The sequence below is a fragment of the Saccopteryx bilineata genome, chromosome 3 (assembly GCF_036850765.1).
Source record: "Saccopteryx bilineata isolate mSacBil1 chromosome 3, mSacBil1_pri_phased_curated, whole genome shotgun sequence".
NCBI classification, from domain to species: Eukaryota; Metazoa; Chordata; class Mammalia; order Chiroptera; family Emballonuridae; genus Saccopteryx; species Saccopteryx bilineata.
The window spans coordinates 42248633-42265458 of NC_089492.1; the positions used below are offsets into that span (position 1 = coordinate 42248633).

At 40.5% G+C, this 16826-nt stretch overlaps 1 protein-coding gene and 1 pseudogene across 5 annotated transcripts in view; both read right to left on the reverse strand.

Annotated features, from left to right (window-relative positions):
- Positions 1-528, reverse strand: LOC136329762 (gamma-2-syntrophin pseudogene; annotated as a pseudogene).
- An 8720-nt stretch (positions 529-9248) lies between these two features.
- Positions 9249-16826, reverse strand: part of ESRP1 (epithelial splicing regulatory protein 1) — an 84290-nt gene continuing 76712 nt past the window's right edge. For 3 of the 5 annotated variants that reach the window (XM_066266044.1, XM_066266047.1, XM_066266043.1), the window contains 2 exons: positions 16717-16826; positions 9249-10727 (listed from right to left, as the gene is read on the reverse strand). In XM_066266044.1, coding sequence (XP_066122141.1) covers positions 16752-16826 — 75 coding nt within the window. In that variant the 3' untranslated portion in view covers positions 9249-10727; positions 16717-16751. The remainder of the gene's footprint in view (positions 10728-16716) is intronic. The other 2 variants (XM_066266048.1, XM_066266046.1) reach the window with 1 other exon arrangement.

Here is a 16826-nt window from a genome sequence, read left to right on the forward strand (position 1 = left end):
CTACTTGTCAGCTGCACATACATGTTTTGAATCCAGTTCTCTGAACTTCCTGTCGAAGGAGGGCTAGGAGGCGCCGCTGCTGTGGTCACTAGGTGGCCCCAGGAATCCTAGTGACAGCTTCAGAAATGGTGGTACATCCCTGAAATACTCAACAGCAGTGGTCACTTCATCGCCGGCATTTCTTAGATGATGCATCGCTTACTTGTGGGTTGAGCTTATTACATTAGTGCAATTAACGTGCAGAATGGCGTCTCCTCTGAACAACATCCCTGTTTGGTCAGCTGCATGGTCTTTGAATATTTTCAATATGACTACAGGGACTCTGTGCTCAGCGCCTCCCTTTGTAATCAGGCCCAAGCCATCAATGGGCTGTCCATGAAGTATAACAGTTCTGTGATTTGCATGGGGATTGCTTCCACTAAAACAGATGATATCCTGTCTCTGAATTGTTAGTACCTCTTTAGTCAGCTTCAGCTGGACGTCATAGGCATTTCCAGACACTTCGTGGTGCAACAATGCAATGACGGGTTACCTCCACACAGGCACCAGCAGGCGGCAGGCGGCAGGCAGAGGGCAGGGATCTATCACGGCTAATCGCAGACCAGCGAAGGCCCGAGCGTCCCGAGCTCCCCGACCTGGGACCTCAGCGCTGCGACCCAGCATGAGTATCCGAGGGCCCCTCAGGCGCCACAGGTGTCTACCTCTCCGATGCGGCATGTGCGCTGCTGGCAGCAGCCCTAAGGGGCCAAGAGCTCCCCAGAACATTTTCTTGAGTACAACTGGGGTTTTTTTATTTTATTTTTTTATTGATTTTTAGAGGGGGGGTAGAGAGAGAGAGAGAGAGAAAGAGAAAGAAAGAAAGAGAGAGAGAAAGAAAGAAAGAAAAAAAGAAAAAGAAAAAGAAAGAAAGAAAGAAAGAAAGAAAGAAAGAAAGAAAGAAAGAAAGAAAGAAAGAAAGAAAGAAAGAAAAGACGGAGGGAGGGAGGGAGGGAGGGAGGGAGGGAGGGAGGGAGGGAGGGAGGGAGGGAGGAAGGAAGGAAGGAAGGAAGGAAGGAAGGAAGGAAGGAAGGAAGGAAGGAAGGAAGGAAGGAAGGAAAGGAAGGAGCATCAACTCCCATATGTGCCTTGACCCGGCAAGCCCAAGGTTTTGAACTGGCAACCTCAGCATTCCAGGTTGACGCTTTATCCCACTGCGCCACCACAGGTCAGGCTACAACTGTTTTTAAGAGTTAAAATTCCTCTAGGAAGTTTTATTGAATGGCCTGATTGAGATTTTTCCCAGGCAAAGCCTCTACTTTACTAGACAGTTCACTGACTCTGTGCCAAGAATCCTTCCTCTCTGCTTTCAGAGAGAAGCCCTCAAAATATTTGTGAAATGTAATTGAGTTGAATTATACTAGAGTTCCCAGATAAAAATGTAAGACCCTATATTATAATGCCCCATGCAATATTTGGGCCATACTTATGCTAAAAATTGTTATTTATCTGAAATTCCCATTTAACTGAGAATCCTGATTTTGGTTTGGTTTGATTTTTTTTTGTTTTTGCTGTCAACCCAATTTATGGATTGAGAATGCCCCAGTGGAAACAAATTATTACTTTCAGGACTTCTGGGCAAGTGTAAATAACAGATTGAATTCTTTCTTATGACAGAAGGAAGGCAGTTAGGTAGCAGGTGGACACTGAGTACCCCAATTGTATTCAGAATCTGCCCTTTCCTTTTTCTTTTCTTTTTTTAAATTTTTTTTTAAAATTCATTTTAGACAGGAGAGGGAGAGACAGAGAGAGAGAGAGAGACAGAGAGAGAGAGAGAGAGAGGAGAGACAGAGAGAGAGAAGGGGGGGAGGAGCTGAAAGCATCAACTCCCATATGTGCCTTGACCAGGCAAGCCCAGGGTTTCGAACCGGCGACCTCAGCATTTCCAGGTCGACGCTTTATCCACTGCGCCACCACAGGTCAGGCTGCCCTTTCCTTTTTCTTCCTTCCTTCCTTCCTTCCTTCCTTCCTTCCTTCCTTCCTTTTCTTTCTTTCTTTCTTTCTTTCTTTCTTTCTTTCTTTCTTTCTTTCTTTCTTTCTTTCTTTCTTTCTTTCTTTCAAGAGGAAGGGAGACAGTGAGAAAAACTCCCACATATGCCCCCACCAAGATCCACCCTGTTTGGAGCAGACACTGGAATTAACTGAGCTATTTTTAGTGCCTAAGGCTGACTGGGTTGAGCCAGCCAGCTATCTTCAGCAGCCCCCATGCTTGAACCAATGAAGCCACTGGCTGGAGGAGGAGGCAAAAAGGGAAGAGAAGGGGTAGAGAAGCAGATGGTTGCTCATGTGTGCCCTGACAGGGAATTGAACCTGGGACATCCACACCCAAGCTGATGCTCTATCCACTGACCTAACAGGCCAGAGCCAGGTTATGCCCTTTCTAAAGTCCTGACACATAATAGGACTTCTGCTGTTCTCCCATCTTACATAAGGCTCAGGCTAGACCTGGAGGGGGCACAGTGCAGTCCTGAAGCTGCTGCTGAGCCATTCAGTCAACCAGCTGCCAGTGCAGATGATTTACCAGCCATATACAGACCAACCCTGCTGAGGACTAATCACACTTCCGAATTTTAAAAATATTTATTTTATTGATTTTAGAGAGAAAGGAAGGGGTAGGAAGTGAAAGAGAGAGAGGGGAAACAGGGACATCAATCAGTTCCTGTATATGCCCTGACCAGGGATCTAACTGGCAACCTCTGCACTTCTGGACGATGCTTTAACCATCCTAGCTATCCAGCCAGGACCCAAATTTTAGGTTTCTTATTTATTTATTTATCTATATATTTTAACTGAGAGGAGAGGAAATAGACCACTGCATGCACCCGACTGGGATCCAACCGGCTGCCCCATCTAGGGCTGATGCTCGAGTACCAAGCTGTTTTTAGCACCTGAGTCTGATGTACTTGGACCAACCAAGCTATCCTCAGAGCTCAAGGCCATGGTGGAACCAATCAAGCCACTAGCTGTAGGAGAAGGAGAGGGAGAGAAGGGGGAGAGAAGCAGATGATCACTTCTCCTGTGTGCTCTGAGCTGGGATCAAACCTGGGACATCCATATGCCAGGTAGATCTCTATCCACTGAGCCACTAGCCAGGGCAATTTTAAGTACCTTAAAAGCAAAAAAGCGGGTATGCAACAGAACTAAATGACAAGATAACCTGGAAATGTTTTCTTTGAATGTATGTACCCTGATTTATTGATGTCACCCCATTAAAATAAAAATTTATTTATAAAAAAAAAAAGAGCAAAAAAGCACAGTAATTTTTTTGGGGGGGATGTTTCCAACCCAAATTGTGAATTATCACTATAAAAATATATGTCTAACCATTTTAAAAATGTGTTTTAGAATGTAATATAAATAATACACAATTTAAAAAGCAATTTATAGCCCTGGCCGGTTGGCTCAGCGGTAGAGCGTCGGCCTAGCGTGTGGAGGACCGGGGTTCGATTCCCGGCCAGGGCACACAGGAGAAGCACCCATTTGCTTCTCCACCCCTCCTCCGCGCTTTCCTCTCTGTCTCTCTCTTCCCCTCCCGCAGCCAAGGCTCCACTGGAGCAAAGATGGCCCAGGCGCTGGGGATGGCTCTGTGGCCTCTGCCTCAGGCACTAGAGTGGCTCTGGTCGCAACATGGCGATGCCCAGGATGGACAGAGCATCGCCCCCTGGTGGGCAGAGCTTCGCCCCTGGTGGGCGTGCCGGGTGGATCCCGGTCGGGCGCATGTGGGAGTCTGTCTGACTGTCTCTCCCTGTTTCCAGCTTCAGAAAAATGAAAAAAAATAAATAAATAAAAAATAAAAAACAATTTATGTGTAAAGGGAATTGTTATGACTTTGGCTTTTTAATGTAGTAATGAAAAACTGTTCATTAATTATGACATGATTTAAATATAAATTTTTAAAATCCTGTTAGAATCCTGGATAAGCACTCTGAGAATAGGACCCTGAGAAACTATTCTACATATCCAGTAGATGGCAGGAGCTGAAATCATTATGCTTAGGTAAATTTCAACAAAATTTTCTTTGGATGTATACTTCAATGTAAAATGTGATTCTCTGAATTTGTACAGTACTTCAATGTAAAAAACATACCATTAATAACTATATTAACTAAAATTTTGAATATTTTTTATTTTTTTTATTTATTTATTTTTTTTTAATTTTTTTAAAATCTAAGGACTCTTTTAAATTTATTTATTTATTCATTTTAGAGAGGAGAGGGAGAGACAGAGAAGAGAAGGAGCTGGAAGCATCAACTCCCATATGTGCCTTGACCGGGCAAGCCCAGGGTTTCGAACCAGCAACCTCAGCATTTCCGGGTCGACGCTTTATCCACTGCGCCATCACAGGTCAGGCTGAATATTTTTTAAATAGTGCCAAAGAAAAACAAGTTTTGCTGTTTCGCAAAATTTAATTTTTTTTTTTTTTTTTAACAGACACAGAGAAGGATAGACAGGGACAGACAGACAGGAACGGAGAGATGAGAAGCATCAATCATTAGTTTATTAGTTTTTCGTTGTGCATTTCGACACCTTAGTTATTCATTGATAGCTTTCTCATATGTGCCTTGACTGTGGGCCTTCAGCAGACCGAGTGACCCCTTGCTCAAGCCAGCAACCTTGGGTCTAAGCAGGTGAGCTTTTTGCTTGAGCCAGATGAGCCCGCGCTCAAGCTGGCAACCTCGGGGTCTCGAACCTGGGTCCTCTGCATCCCAATCCGATGCTCTATCCACTGTGCCACCGCCTGGTCAGGTGCAAAATTTAAATTTATAAAAATTTAAGAAAGAAAACTATGGAATCACATTAGATTTCACCTGCAGGAATGAATATAAATTTATATTTTCAACAAATATTTATTGTATATGTTGCAAGCCCTGGCTAGTCACTAAGGATACAATGGGGAATAGATACTGTGGGTGCTAAAAAATTAACAATATATTTCTTTTTACTTTCTAAATTCTAGCTGTCTAATAATCAAATTAATAGGGACAGATTAACAGGAGAAAATCAAAATCTTAATATAGGTACGTGGGGAGTTCACATAGCATGAAAATTTCAAAGACAGCACAGTAACATTGGGTATATCTGACATTTTTGGACAAAGGAGAAGGCAGGGAATGGGGTATTAGGTTTCAGAAGTGAGAATGGCCAATTTACATTTATCTAAGGAAGAGCAGAACATACCTGGCAGGAAAATTCTGAGGCAACTCAGAAACAATGGGACACAGGGTTACCTCACTAACTGGCCCCTGCTTGAAGTCCTATTTACCATACTTACTTCAACTTAGGCTACTGTATACATTCAAAGATTTTAACCTTTCTAAAGCTGGTTTTTCTATCTGAATCTCTGGAGCAGGAAAACGGGGGAGTGCCAAAGGTTCTTTGAGTCTTGTTTCTTCATATATAGCTTGAAATCAATATTTCAAAAGGCAGCTTCTGTGTAGCAAACTTTGGTTCCATTCAATACATACACACTGCCCTGACTGGAGTTACAACATGGGGAGCTGATTACTGGGAAATCTTAATGAGTCTAGTGAGTCAGAAGAGGCCTTCCTCAGAAAAATATTTCTGGGTAGCAGTTAGTGTTGAGTAACAGAAAAAAAAGTGTTTCAGGAAGAGAATACAAAGACTAAAGCACACTGCTCCTGCAAAGAACTGGAAAAAGTACAAAAAATTTAAAATGTAGAGTCATGAAGCAAAGAGAGCCTTGAAAAAAGCTCAAGAGGTAGGTAGAAGGCAGCACATGAAATAATGAAATATGCCGTTAGGTGTGGATATTTTCCTACAGCAAATGAGAATCTTTAATAAAAAGATAGTAAGGCCTGACCAGGTGGCGGTGCAGTGGATAGAACGTCAGACTGGGACTTGGAGGACCCAGGTTTGAGACCCCGAGGTCGCCAGCTTGAGCGCGGGCTCATCTGGCTTGAGCAAAGCTCACCAGCTTGGACCCAAGGTCACTGGCTTGAGCAAGGGGTTACTCGGTCTGCTAAAGCTCCACGAGAAAGCAATCAATGAACAACTAGGGTGTTGCAATGAAGAACTGATGATTGATGCTTCTCATCTCTCTCCGTTCCTGTCTGTCTCTCCCTGTCTATCCCTCTCTCTGACTCTCTCTCTGTCTCTGTAAAAAAAAAAAAAAAGTAAGTTAAGAGCACATATTTATGTTGTGTTCTTATCACACACACACAGAGGGTGGGAAGAAATTTTTGGAGGTGATGAATGCTGTGGTGTTGATTTTAGTGAGGATTTCACTGGTATACAGTGGTCCTTCATTTATCGCGGGGGTTAGGTTCCAGAATTCCCGCGATAGGTGAAAATCTGCGAAGTAGTGACCTTATATTTACTTTATTATTTATATATATTTTAAGGCTTTATAAACCCTTTCTACACTCTTATAAACCTTTCCTACACTCTTATAAACACTTTCTATGCTCTTAAACACTTTCTACACTCTTAAACGTGTGTAATTTTAAGAACATATAAAATTCTATATGGGTGTTCACCAGTGAATGTACAGTAATATTCTTTTAATATGTTTTTTACTTACTTTCTGCAGTACCTACTATAATGGGTCAGGACGATTTATTTTTCAATTATGATTTTTTAAAATTTATTGTTTACAAAGATTCTAGTGTTGCCCCAAATGCATCCCCCCTCCCCCGTAATCCCCTCAACTTCTCCCTTGCCCCCTTCCCAACATCTTCCTCCCCCCATCCCTTCAGGTTTATCCCATCCTATCATCTCCTTTCCCTCTGTCCTCTTTTCCTCTGCTCCCTTTGATCCCTCCTCTGCATAATGATTTATTTAACCAATGCAACGCAATGCAATGCAATGCTTATTATTGTTGGGCATACATGTTCTCAGTGGGTTTTTTGGGTATTTTTCTGAAGTGAGAAGCGGGGAGGCAGAGAGACTCCCATATGCCCCAACCAGGATCCACCCAGCAAGCCCACTACGGGGTGATGCTCTGCCCATCTGGGGCATTGCTCCGTTGCAATAGAAGCCATTTCAGTGACTGAGATGAGGCCATGGAGCCATCCTGAGGGCCCGGCCAACTTGCTCCACTGGAGCCTTAGCTGCCGGAGGGGAAGAGGTAGATAAAGAGAGAGGAGGAGGAGGGATGAATAAGCAGATGGTTGCCTCTCCTGTTTACTCTGACCAGGAATCAAACCTGGCACATCCAAGAGCTGGGCCGACACTCTACCACTGAGCAACCAGCCAGGACCAGTTTTCATATACCTTCCAACTTAACGATTACCAGCTTGGGTTTTGACCCCAAATATCCCTCCACCTCTCACATGAAGGAATTATACTGTAATACATTGAAATAAAGACATTTGCCTTTTAACGTAGGTCTAAGTTAGGGAAAGTCAAGTAGTTCTCTTCTGAACCATTTTTTCCTAGGCCCACACCTTAGAATCTTGGCATTCAAGATCTCAAAATAAAGAAGGCAGTACATGTAGAACACTTTTCTCCCTAAGACACCCACTTATTCAGTGCTTTTACTCCTGAATTCCATCCTGGTAGCTTTCTGGTCCTCAAATTTAGATGATCTTTTATTTAGTCTTTGTCTCCTCATATTAGTACATGGACTAGAGAATGAATTTGAGCAGTTAGTGATTCAACATAATTTTTTATTTATTTTTTTACAGAGACAGTCAGACAGAGGGATAGATAGGGACAGACAGAGATGAGAAGCATCATCATCAGTTTTTCATTGCGACACCTTAGTTGTTCATTGACTGCTTTCTCATATGTGCCCCGACTGTGGGCCTTCAGCAGACCAAGTAACCCCTTGCTCAAGCCAGCGACCTTGGGTCCAAGCTGGTGAGCTTTGCTCAAACCAGATGAGCCCATGCTCAAGCTGGCGACCTCGGGGTCTCGACCTGGGTCCTCTGCATCCCAGTCCGCCGCTCTATCCACTACGCCACCGCCTGGTCAGACATGATTCGACTTTAAATACAAGACATTCATAAACAGAATATTCCACCAGTTCAGTCCTTTTCTTCTCATTGAGAGCATCACCCCCTATAGTGGCTCAATTTTAAACCTGACCCAAGCACTTGCTTTAAAATAACGCAACAGTGTGGAAAGCAAGTTCAGCCTGGAGTTCATAATTGCTGAAGCTGGGTAAAAATGCATGCTCATTAGTCTACTTTTGTATATATTTTTAAAAATTTCCCAAGAGCAGAGGAAAGCAGGAAGAAATTGTGTAATTGAAAGTCTTATATATTCTGATCCTCTACTATCATTTTCTTTCTTCACATCACCTTTACTCCACACCCTTCTGACTGCCTGTTTCTTTTCTGTCACAAGAAGAGTAGCTACCAAGGTACTATTTCAAAGAGCTTAACAGGAAAACCAGCTTAGCTCAGGCAACTTTTTGGTGATGGCAGGGAAGAGCATAGGCAACGTTCAATGCCTGTCAGACATCAAAGGAATGAGGAACATGGGTTAGTTCAGCTGGACTAGAGAACTCTACCACCACCCTACAGACGATGGCAGAGACCCAAAGCTGAAGTACAAAACTGAAAGCAATTATCCCATTTTGTAAATAACATTGGCAAGGACTGGGACTGAAAAACTTTCCTAGGTAAACTAAACTCTATTCAGAAAATGCTTAACAAGGGCAAATCAAGTAAACAGAAACATGGCAGACATTGAGAGAAATACATGTATACTTCCTGTACCTGTGGTTATAATTGAAATTCAGAATTAATACACTTGAGGTCTTTAACAAGATTATATATGTCAAATAAGTGATATAATATATATATGAAATGGGAGCGCTAAAGACTTAACCATCGTCCAGAAAGTGGATAGAATTTGGACTAGGCAATATTGGAGAACTGAGCATGGACAGTGGTTAGAAAAAAAAGGAGTATGTAGAATTCAGAAACACTACCTTTCTATATCTTATTAGTTTTATGAGGCTTAAATAAGTATCAAGTTGTCAAGCAAATAGAGCTCCAGTAAATGCAAGGATCAAATATTAATATCTCTGACTGCCATAATAGTTAGAAATGTCAGAGTTTCAAATAATTAACCCTCTAAGGATGGTTTGTATTGTATCTGGAGTGCATTTATCATTGATAGCTTTTACAAATATTTATTGTAAACTTCGGGAAAATTTTTACCACCTCAGGAAAAACGGCTTACCCATACCCTTTCACCATTATTATAGCTCTTCTAATAGCAAAAATGAATGGAAACATTGAGATTGAACAAGCAAGTTTTATTATCAAATGTAAATAGTCTACAAAAACTCAGTAGTATTGTAAATATTACTGTCTATCAAAGTCTTTCAGAGCTTTGGGCAGACAGAATCTTAAGGCATCAAGTATAAAGAACGTTTTTCTGGTCTTAAGTGCCAGTTATCACCAATTTTCACACAAAAAATTTTTTTTTCCGACTGCAGTTAAAGGGCCATTCCTGGTCAGCTGAAGAGGGAATGTTTGACTAACAAGTCAAAGTAACGCAAAGTAAAGAAAAATTAGCAGCCACATAAATCTGCATGGATTGCATTCAAGCTAAGGACAATATGAGTAACTTAAAGAATCGTGCACGAGTTAAATCAAATCCTGTTTTCCTCTTTGGAGTTACACGAGGCAGCAGTACTAGCTAGCTAGTGTCTAATATTGCACTTTTGTAGCTAGCATAAACACAGCTAAAAACATAGTGCTAAATACTGACAGCATAAGTACCTGCTCTAACCACATCAGAGTTTACCTCTCAGTCTAGCATGCTGACTGTAATCCAATGCTTTAAAATTTTTTAATTATTTGATAGTTAAGGCATGAGAGGTTTAAGGCTATTTTAATATATACAAGCATTCACTTCAGTTAGCGCATAGGTTTCTAGACTATACTGTTCAAATAGTCTCATTTTTGTCATATTTAAAACTATGGGGAGTTGAAGTCCAAACCATCAATAATGGGAAAAGTACAATATAAAATAATACATATAAAGCCACAATATTCAGTTACAGACCAAACTAGAAGTCACTAACTACACATAGCTGCTTCATTTTTGGTTTCATATTTTGGCCCCTAGTTCACTCTTATTTACAACTGGTACCTGATAAGAAAAATGATCCAACTCTTAAACTGTGTATGTTTTGTGGTGAGTGTGTATTTCTAATTTATCCCAAGGTGTTTTAATAATTGTTTCCATTGTTTCTTTTTAACTATAAGACATCATGATGGCCAAGAGACTGAGAAAGTATTAGTTTTATATCTAAAGTTTATGATTTAAGTATTCCAAGACCTTATTCTTGAATTACTTAGAGTGCATGATTGTGTAGAAAGTAGGATGCTGAAAAGACTGGGAACACACAAAAACGAAGCTTCAATAACAGAGTTCCTGGTGGAGATAGTAGACATAAGTGGAGTATTTTTCCCCCAAGACATAAAACTTAAGAAACACCTATGATGCCACATTGGCTGGAAGTAATGGAGATACCCAATTTCCAATTCACATTTTAAATGCAATCAGCAAGGAGCCAGGCATACTTCTTGCTATAAGGATTTGGCTTCACTGGCTCAAATTTTTCACTACACCAAAGATAGGGCACAGGCCCCTTGTCCAATCAAGTTTGCTGAAAATACTGCAGCCTGAGTGTAGACAAGCTTCCCCTGAAGTTGCTAGAAGTTGTCTTATGTCCGATTGTTTTAGGTTCACCATACATCTTTCAAACACTGGGGAAAAAAAAGAATAAAAAATATTATAGTCTCTAAATTTTTCAATTGTTAGCAGCTATAAAAAATGATTTTGAATTCTAAAAAGTCTAAAAGCCTTAAGGTAGTCCAAAATTTTGTTTTCCACAGTTGGCATTTACACAGCAAATTCTTGGGGAGTACAGCATTGGCAAATGACGGTTATGTGATAATTTGCATTTCAACAACTTCCTACCTTATAAATAGTATTATCATACTTAGAATAATATGTATGTTTACAGCTCCCCACTTGATTCAACTCCTTTGTGGAGAGACTATTTTATTCATTCTTTAGTCTAGGTCCCTAAGTTATCACAGCATTCCTCTGGTATTAGACATTTAATACCATTATTCAAATAAATAAAACCATTAAGAGATATTTAAAATTAAATTCCAATGTAAAAAATTTTCAAATAATTTCAAAACAAAAATATTTGAATCAGTAAGAAGCACTAAGGGAGGACATTGTAGCAAACATGAGCTCTACATGTCAATGACTAAGTTGATTAGCAAGTTTATGTGGGTTAACTTATTTCACCTTCACAACTACCCTATTAGATTAACATGTTTTCCCTATATTACAGATGAGAAAATTGAGGCACAGAGCAATTAAACCAATAATTGGCAGATTTAGAACCTAAACACAGTATTGGTTCCATAAAGCTATTTCATTTATACACCACAAAAAACCTTTAAAATAAAGACTGCACACTTGCCTGACCAGGCAGTAACACAGTGGGTAGAGCATCTGCCTGGGATGCTGAGGACCCAGGTTTGAAACCCCATGGTCTCCAGCTTGAGCACAGGCTCATCCAGCTTGAGCATGAGATCATAGACATGACCCCATGGTCTCTGACTTGTGCCCAAGGTCTCTGGCTTCAGCAAGGGGTCACTGGCTCAGCTTGAGCCTCACAGTGAAGAGACATATGAGAAAGCAATCAATGAACAACTAAGGTGCCACAACTATGAGTTGATGCTTCTCATCTCTCTTCTTGTCTGTCTGTCCCAGTCTCTCTCTAAAAAGGAGACAAAAAACCACACTATGCATACTTCCATATGTAAATAAAAAACAGGAATAAAAATAAAATAAAAAATAGTTCTGGCCCTGGCTGGTTGGCTCAATGGTAGAGCGTCATTGCAGCATGTGGATGCCCCGGGTTTGATTCCTGGCTACGGCACACAGGAGAAGTGCCAATCTGCTTCTCCAGCTTCTCTCTCTTCTCTTCTCCTCCTGCAGCCATGGCTCGATTGGAGCAAGTTGGCCCCAGGTGCTGAGAATGGCTCCATGGCCTCCACCTCAGGTGCTAAAAAATGGCTCCAGTTGCAATGGAGCAAGGGCCCCAGATGGGCAGAGCATCACCCCCTAGTGGGTTGCTGGGTGGATCCAGGATAGGGTGCATGGGAGAGTCTGTCTCTGCCTTTCTTCCTCTCACTTAAAAAAAAAAAAAAAAAAAAAAGGAATAAAAGAAGAAAAAAAAATTTCTTCAGAGTTCAGTCCTATTCATGTGGCCAGTTTGAAATAGTGGTCAGGATTAGATTTGCTTCAATAATGTATACAAAAATTGGTACAAATTTAGAAACAGGTAATTAAAAATAGTAAAATATTATTGCTAGAATTCACTTTTTATTTTAGGATGAGAACTTTTAATTTATTCATTTTTAAAAATAATTTTTACTTATTTATTCATTTTAGAGGGCGGGAGAGAGAGAGAGAGAGAGAGAGAGAGAGAGAGAGAGAGAAAGGGGAGGAGCAGGAAGCATCAATTCCCATATGTGCCTTTGCCTTGACCAGGCAAGCCTGGGGTTTCGAACCGGTGACCTCAGCTTTCCAGGTCGACGCTTTTACTCACTGCGCCACCACAGGTCAGGCCACTTTTTATTTTAAGCGAGAGAGAGAGAGAAACTGATTGGGACAGCCAGAAGGAAGATGTGAAGCATCAATTCTTCCTTGCAATACCTTACTTGTTCATTGTCTGTTTTCTCATATGTACCTTGAGATGGGGTGGCTACAGCTGAGCCAGTGACCTCTTGCTCAAGCCAGCAATATTGGGCTTCAAGCCAGCAACCCCTACTTCAAGCCGGCGACCTCAGGGTTTTGAACCTGGGTCCTCTGCATTCCAGGCCAACACTCTATCCACTGCACCTTTGCCTGGTCAGGCTAGAATTCATTTTTAAAATGTGGTTTACAAAGTGACTGTTATTTAGCACTTAGTGTAAAATACTCTGTGTTCAAGCTTCTCCTTCAATATTAAATACAGATAAGACTATCTCTACCAATGACCCAACAACACTATTGTCCAATATCTATTTTACCTTTCTTTTGGCACTAACACCTGAATTTTCTGTAAATAACTGTATCCTCACCCAATCTCAAGACCATAAAAAGGCAACTTTAACATTGAGCCCAACAAAAGACCCTGATATTGTTAGAGCCCTGAGTCTACCTAGCCATAGCGATTTCAGATATGTAATTAAGCCAGGTCAGAGGACCTCAATTTCTGGATTGCTTCTGGATTTGAAATGAAAGCATGTATGCTAAAAGTTGCTGCAGTTACCTCATAGAAAGAATTTAACTGAGAGTGAACCCTTGGATCCAGCCAAGTCAGTTAACCCTGGGCCTCTCAGTTACCAGTCAATGAAGACAACCTTCCACATTCCCAGCCCATATTTTTTTTCTTTTTTTTTCAGCCCATATTTTTATTATTCCAATAGGTACCGTTATCACTGTAGATACAGAGAATTATATCTTCACACTCTGTGAAAATGTGAAAAAAGTCAGAAGAAATTTTAAAAATTTAACCTTCCCAAACCTGATTTTTATCCCAGTAGTATCCAATGAAATTTTAGTGTTTAACAATAAAACTGCAGATTTGTAGCTGCTAGGGGGGAAAAAACCCTCAAACCCATGAAGTATAAAATGTTTTCTATTTCTCTTCAACTGCTGAAAAATAAACACTATTATGCAAGATAATTTTGAAGTTATAACTGCATATATTTATGAAATCTCTTTACAGTATGTCTTTTATTTTTAATTTTTAAAAAAGGTTTTATTTATTCATTTATTCATTTATTTATTTATTTTAGAGAAAGAGAGAAAGTGAGAGGGAGAGAAGGGGGGAGGAGCAGGTAGCATCAACTCCCATAGGTGCCTTGACCAGGCGAGCCCTGGGTTTCGAACTGGTGACCTCAGCATTCCAGGTCAATGCCTTATCCACTGTGCCACCACAGGTCAAGCCCTCAGTACTGTTAATGACACTTTATTTTTTTATTTTTTTATTTTTTATTTATTCATTTTAGAGAGGAGAGATAGATAGATAGATAGATAGAGAGAGAGAGAGAGAGAGAGAGAGAAAAGGAGGGAGGAGCAGAAAGCATCAACTCCCCATATGTGCCTTGACCAGGCAAGCTCAGGGCTTCGAACTGGCGACCTCATTGTTTCCAGGTCAACGCTTTATCCACTGCGCCACCACAGGTCAGGCAATGACACTTTAGTACAAAATAAAATATTATGTTTTAAGACATCATACTGGATCCTGACCCTAGTCATACTACAACACTGTATTGGCAACCCATTTTCAATGAAGCCACAGGGTCCTCAGTCATGAAAATATTAACAAAATTTGAAAATGACATGCCAGCAAGCCAATTTCAGCAAACCCAGTAATAAAAAGGAAGCCATACCAATTCCTGAACATATCCTTAACAACTCTAACTCTTGAGGAGCCTCACCCAGAATGCAGTGTCATTTCAGAAAAGGCTATATATATCAATAGAAAGGAAAAAAACCACAACTAATTTCAAAGAAACTTTATCAGGGTTCCTTCCTCTAGCTTTAGTTTTAGAACAGGAAAAGATATTTAACAAAAACCTTGCAGTCATTTCAGAATAAATCACATATACCTAAATGGACCTAAAAAATGCCATGTTCAGTGAAAACTAGTCATGAAAGGACGAATGTGGTGAATTCCTTATGAGGCACCTAGAATAGCCAAATCCTTAACAACTAGAAGAAGGGTAGTTCTGGGGGCTGAAGAAGAGGGAAATCAGAACTTACTGTTTAATGTCAACAGAGTTTGAGAAGATAAAGTTCTGGGGCTAGGTAGTGATGGTTACACAACAATATGAAATGTACTTAATGCCACTGATCTGTATACTTAAAATGGTGAAGTTTTATGCTATGTATGTAATTTTTATTTATTTATTTTTATTAAAAAAAATTTTTTTTTTGTATTTTTCTGAAGCTGGAAACGGGGAGAGACAGTCAGACTCCCGCATGCGCCCAACCGGGATCCACCTGGCACGCTCACCAGGGGGCGACGCTCTGCCCCTTCGGGGCGTCTCTCTGTTGCAACCAGAGCCACTCTAGCGCCTGGGGCAGTGGCTAAGGAGCCATCCCCAGCGCCCAGGCCATCTTTGCTCCAATGGAGCCTCGGCTGTGGGAGGGGAAGAGAGAGACAGAGAGGAAGGAGAGGGGAAGGGGTGGAGAAGCAGATGGGCGCCTCCCCTGTGTGCCCTGGCTGGAAATCGAACCCAGGACCTCTGCATGCCAGGCCGACGCTCTACCTCTGAGCCAACCGGCTAGGGCTTATGTATGTAATTTTTTAAAAAAAGGAAACTAAAAAAAAAAAGTATACCTAACTCAATAGAATTACCATATAACTCAGCGATTTCACTAATAGATATATACTCCCAAATTAAAAACAGGTACTTAAATATTTGTGCATAAATGCTAGTATCAGCACTATTCACAACAACCAGAAGGTAGAAAGAACACAAATAGTCCATTAGTTAATAAATGTATAAGCAAAAGGTGTTGTATTTGTACAATGGAATATTATTCAGGCATAAAAAGGAATAATGTAATTATAAATAATGCAACATAGATGATCCTCAAAAACATATTATATAACTCCATTTATATGAACTATCCAAAAGAGGCAATTCCACAGAGACAAGAAGCAGATTAGTTGCCAGGGTTTATAAGGAGGGAAAATTGGCAGCAAAAAATGTTTTAGAACTAGATAGAGATGTTGTACAATGTTGTAAATACACTAAATACCTCTGAATTGTATACTTTAAAATGATTAATTTTATGTTATATGACTTTTACTTCAATTAAAAAATAAAGCATTAGCTTGACCAGGCAGTGGCACAGTGGATAAAGCATTGGACTGTGATGCCTAAGACCCAGGTTCAAAATCCTGAGGTCGCCAGCTTGAGCACGGACTCACCTAGCTTGAGCAAGAGGTCAATCTCTCTCCTGGAGCCCTTCAGTCAAGGCACATATGAGAAAGCAATCACTGAACAATTTTTTTTCTTTTCTTTTTTTTTTAATTTTTATTTATTTATTTATTCTTTTTTTTTTTTTTTTTAGAGAGGAGAGGGAGAGACAGAGAGAGAGAGAGAGAGAGAGAAAGAGAGAGAGAAGGGGGGGAGGAGCTGGAAGCATCAACTCCCATACGTGCCTTGACCAGGCAAGCCCAGGGTTTTGAACTAGCGACCTCAGCATTTCCAGGTTGATGCTTTTATCCACTGCGCCACCACAGGTCAGGCGCAATCACTGAACAATTAAGGAGCTTCAACGAAGAAGTAATGATTCTTATCTCTCTCCCTTCATGTCTGTCTGTTCCTATCTGTCCCTCTCTCTGTCAAAAAAAAAAGGCATTAAAAAATAATAAAAATAAAAAGCATTCCTAACCTATAGTCCACACGAGCTATAGAAAGTAAATTCTCAAATGAAAAAGTTTCTCCTAATTTCAAATAACATATTATTACCTATAAATGTTGCTTAGACACTATCTATTTAGATAAAAACATTAACTGCAGTCTCTGTCCCTTACAGGATTTCTGACACGTTTACATTATACTAGAGAGGAAACCTGATTCCTAAAAAAAAAACAACCACTTTTAGCTTCTTGACCTCTATTTGTTCGGCCCTTTAGAATTTACCTTTGATATCATAGAGCCTTACCTTCTTTTCTGAGGGTGGTCTAACTGCTGGGGCCCTTAAAAACAAACCCATTCTTTGGGTAGAGTCCTGGCCTGGTCATTTGTGTGTACAAGTCCATCCTCAGTTGCATA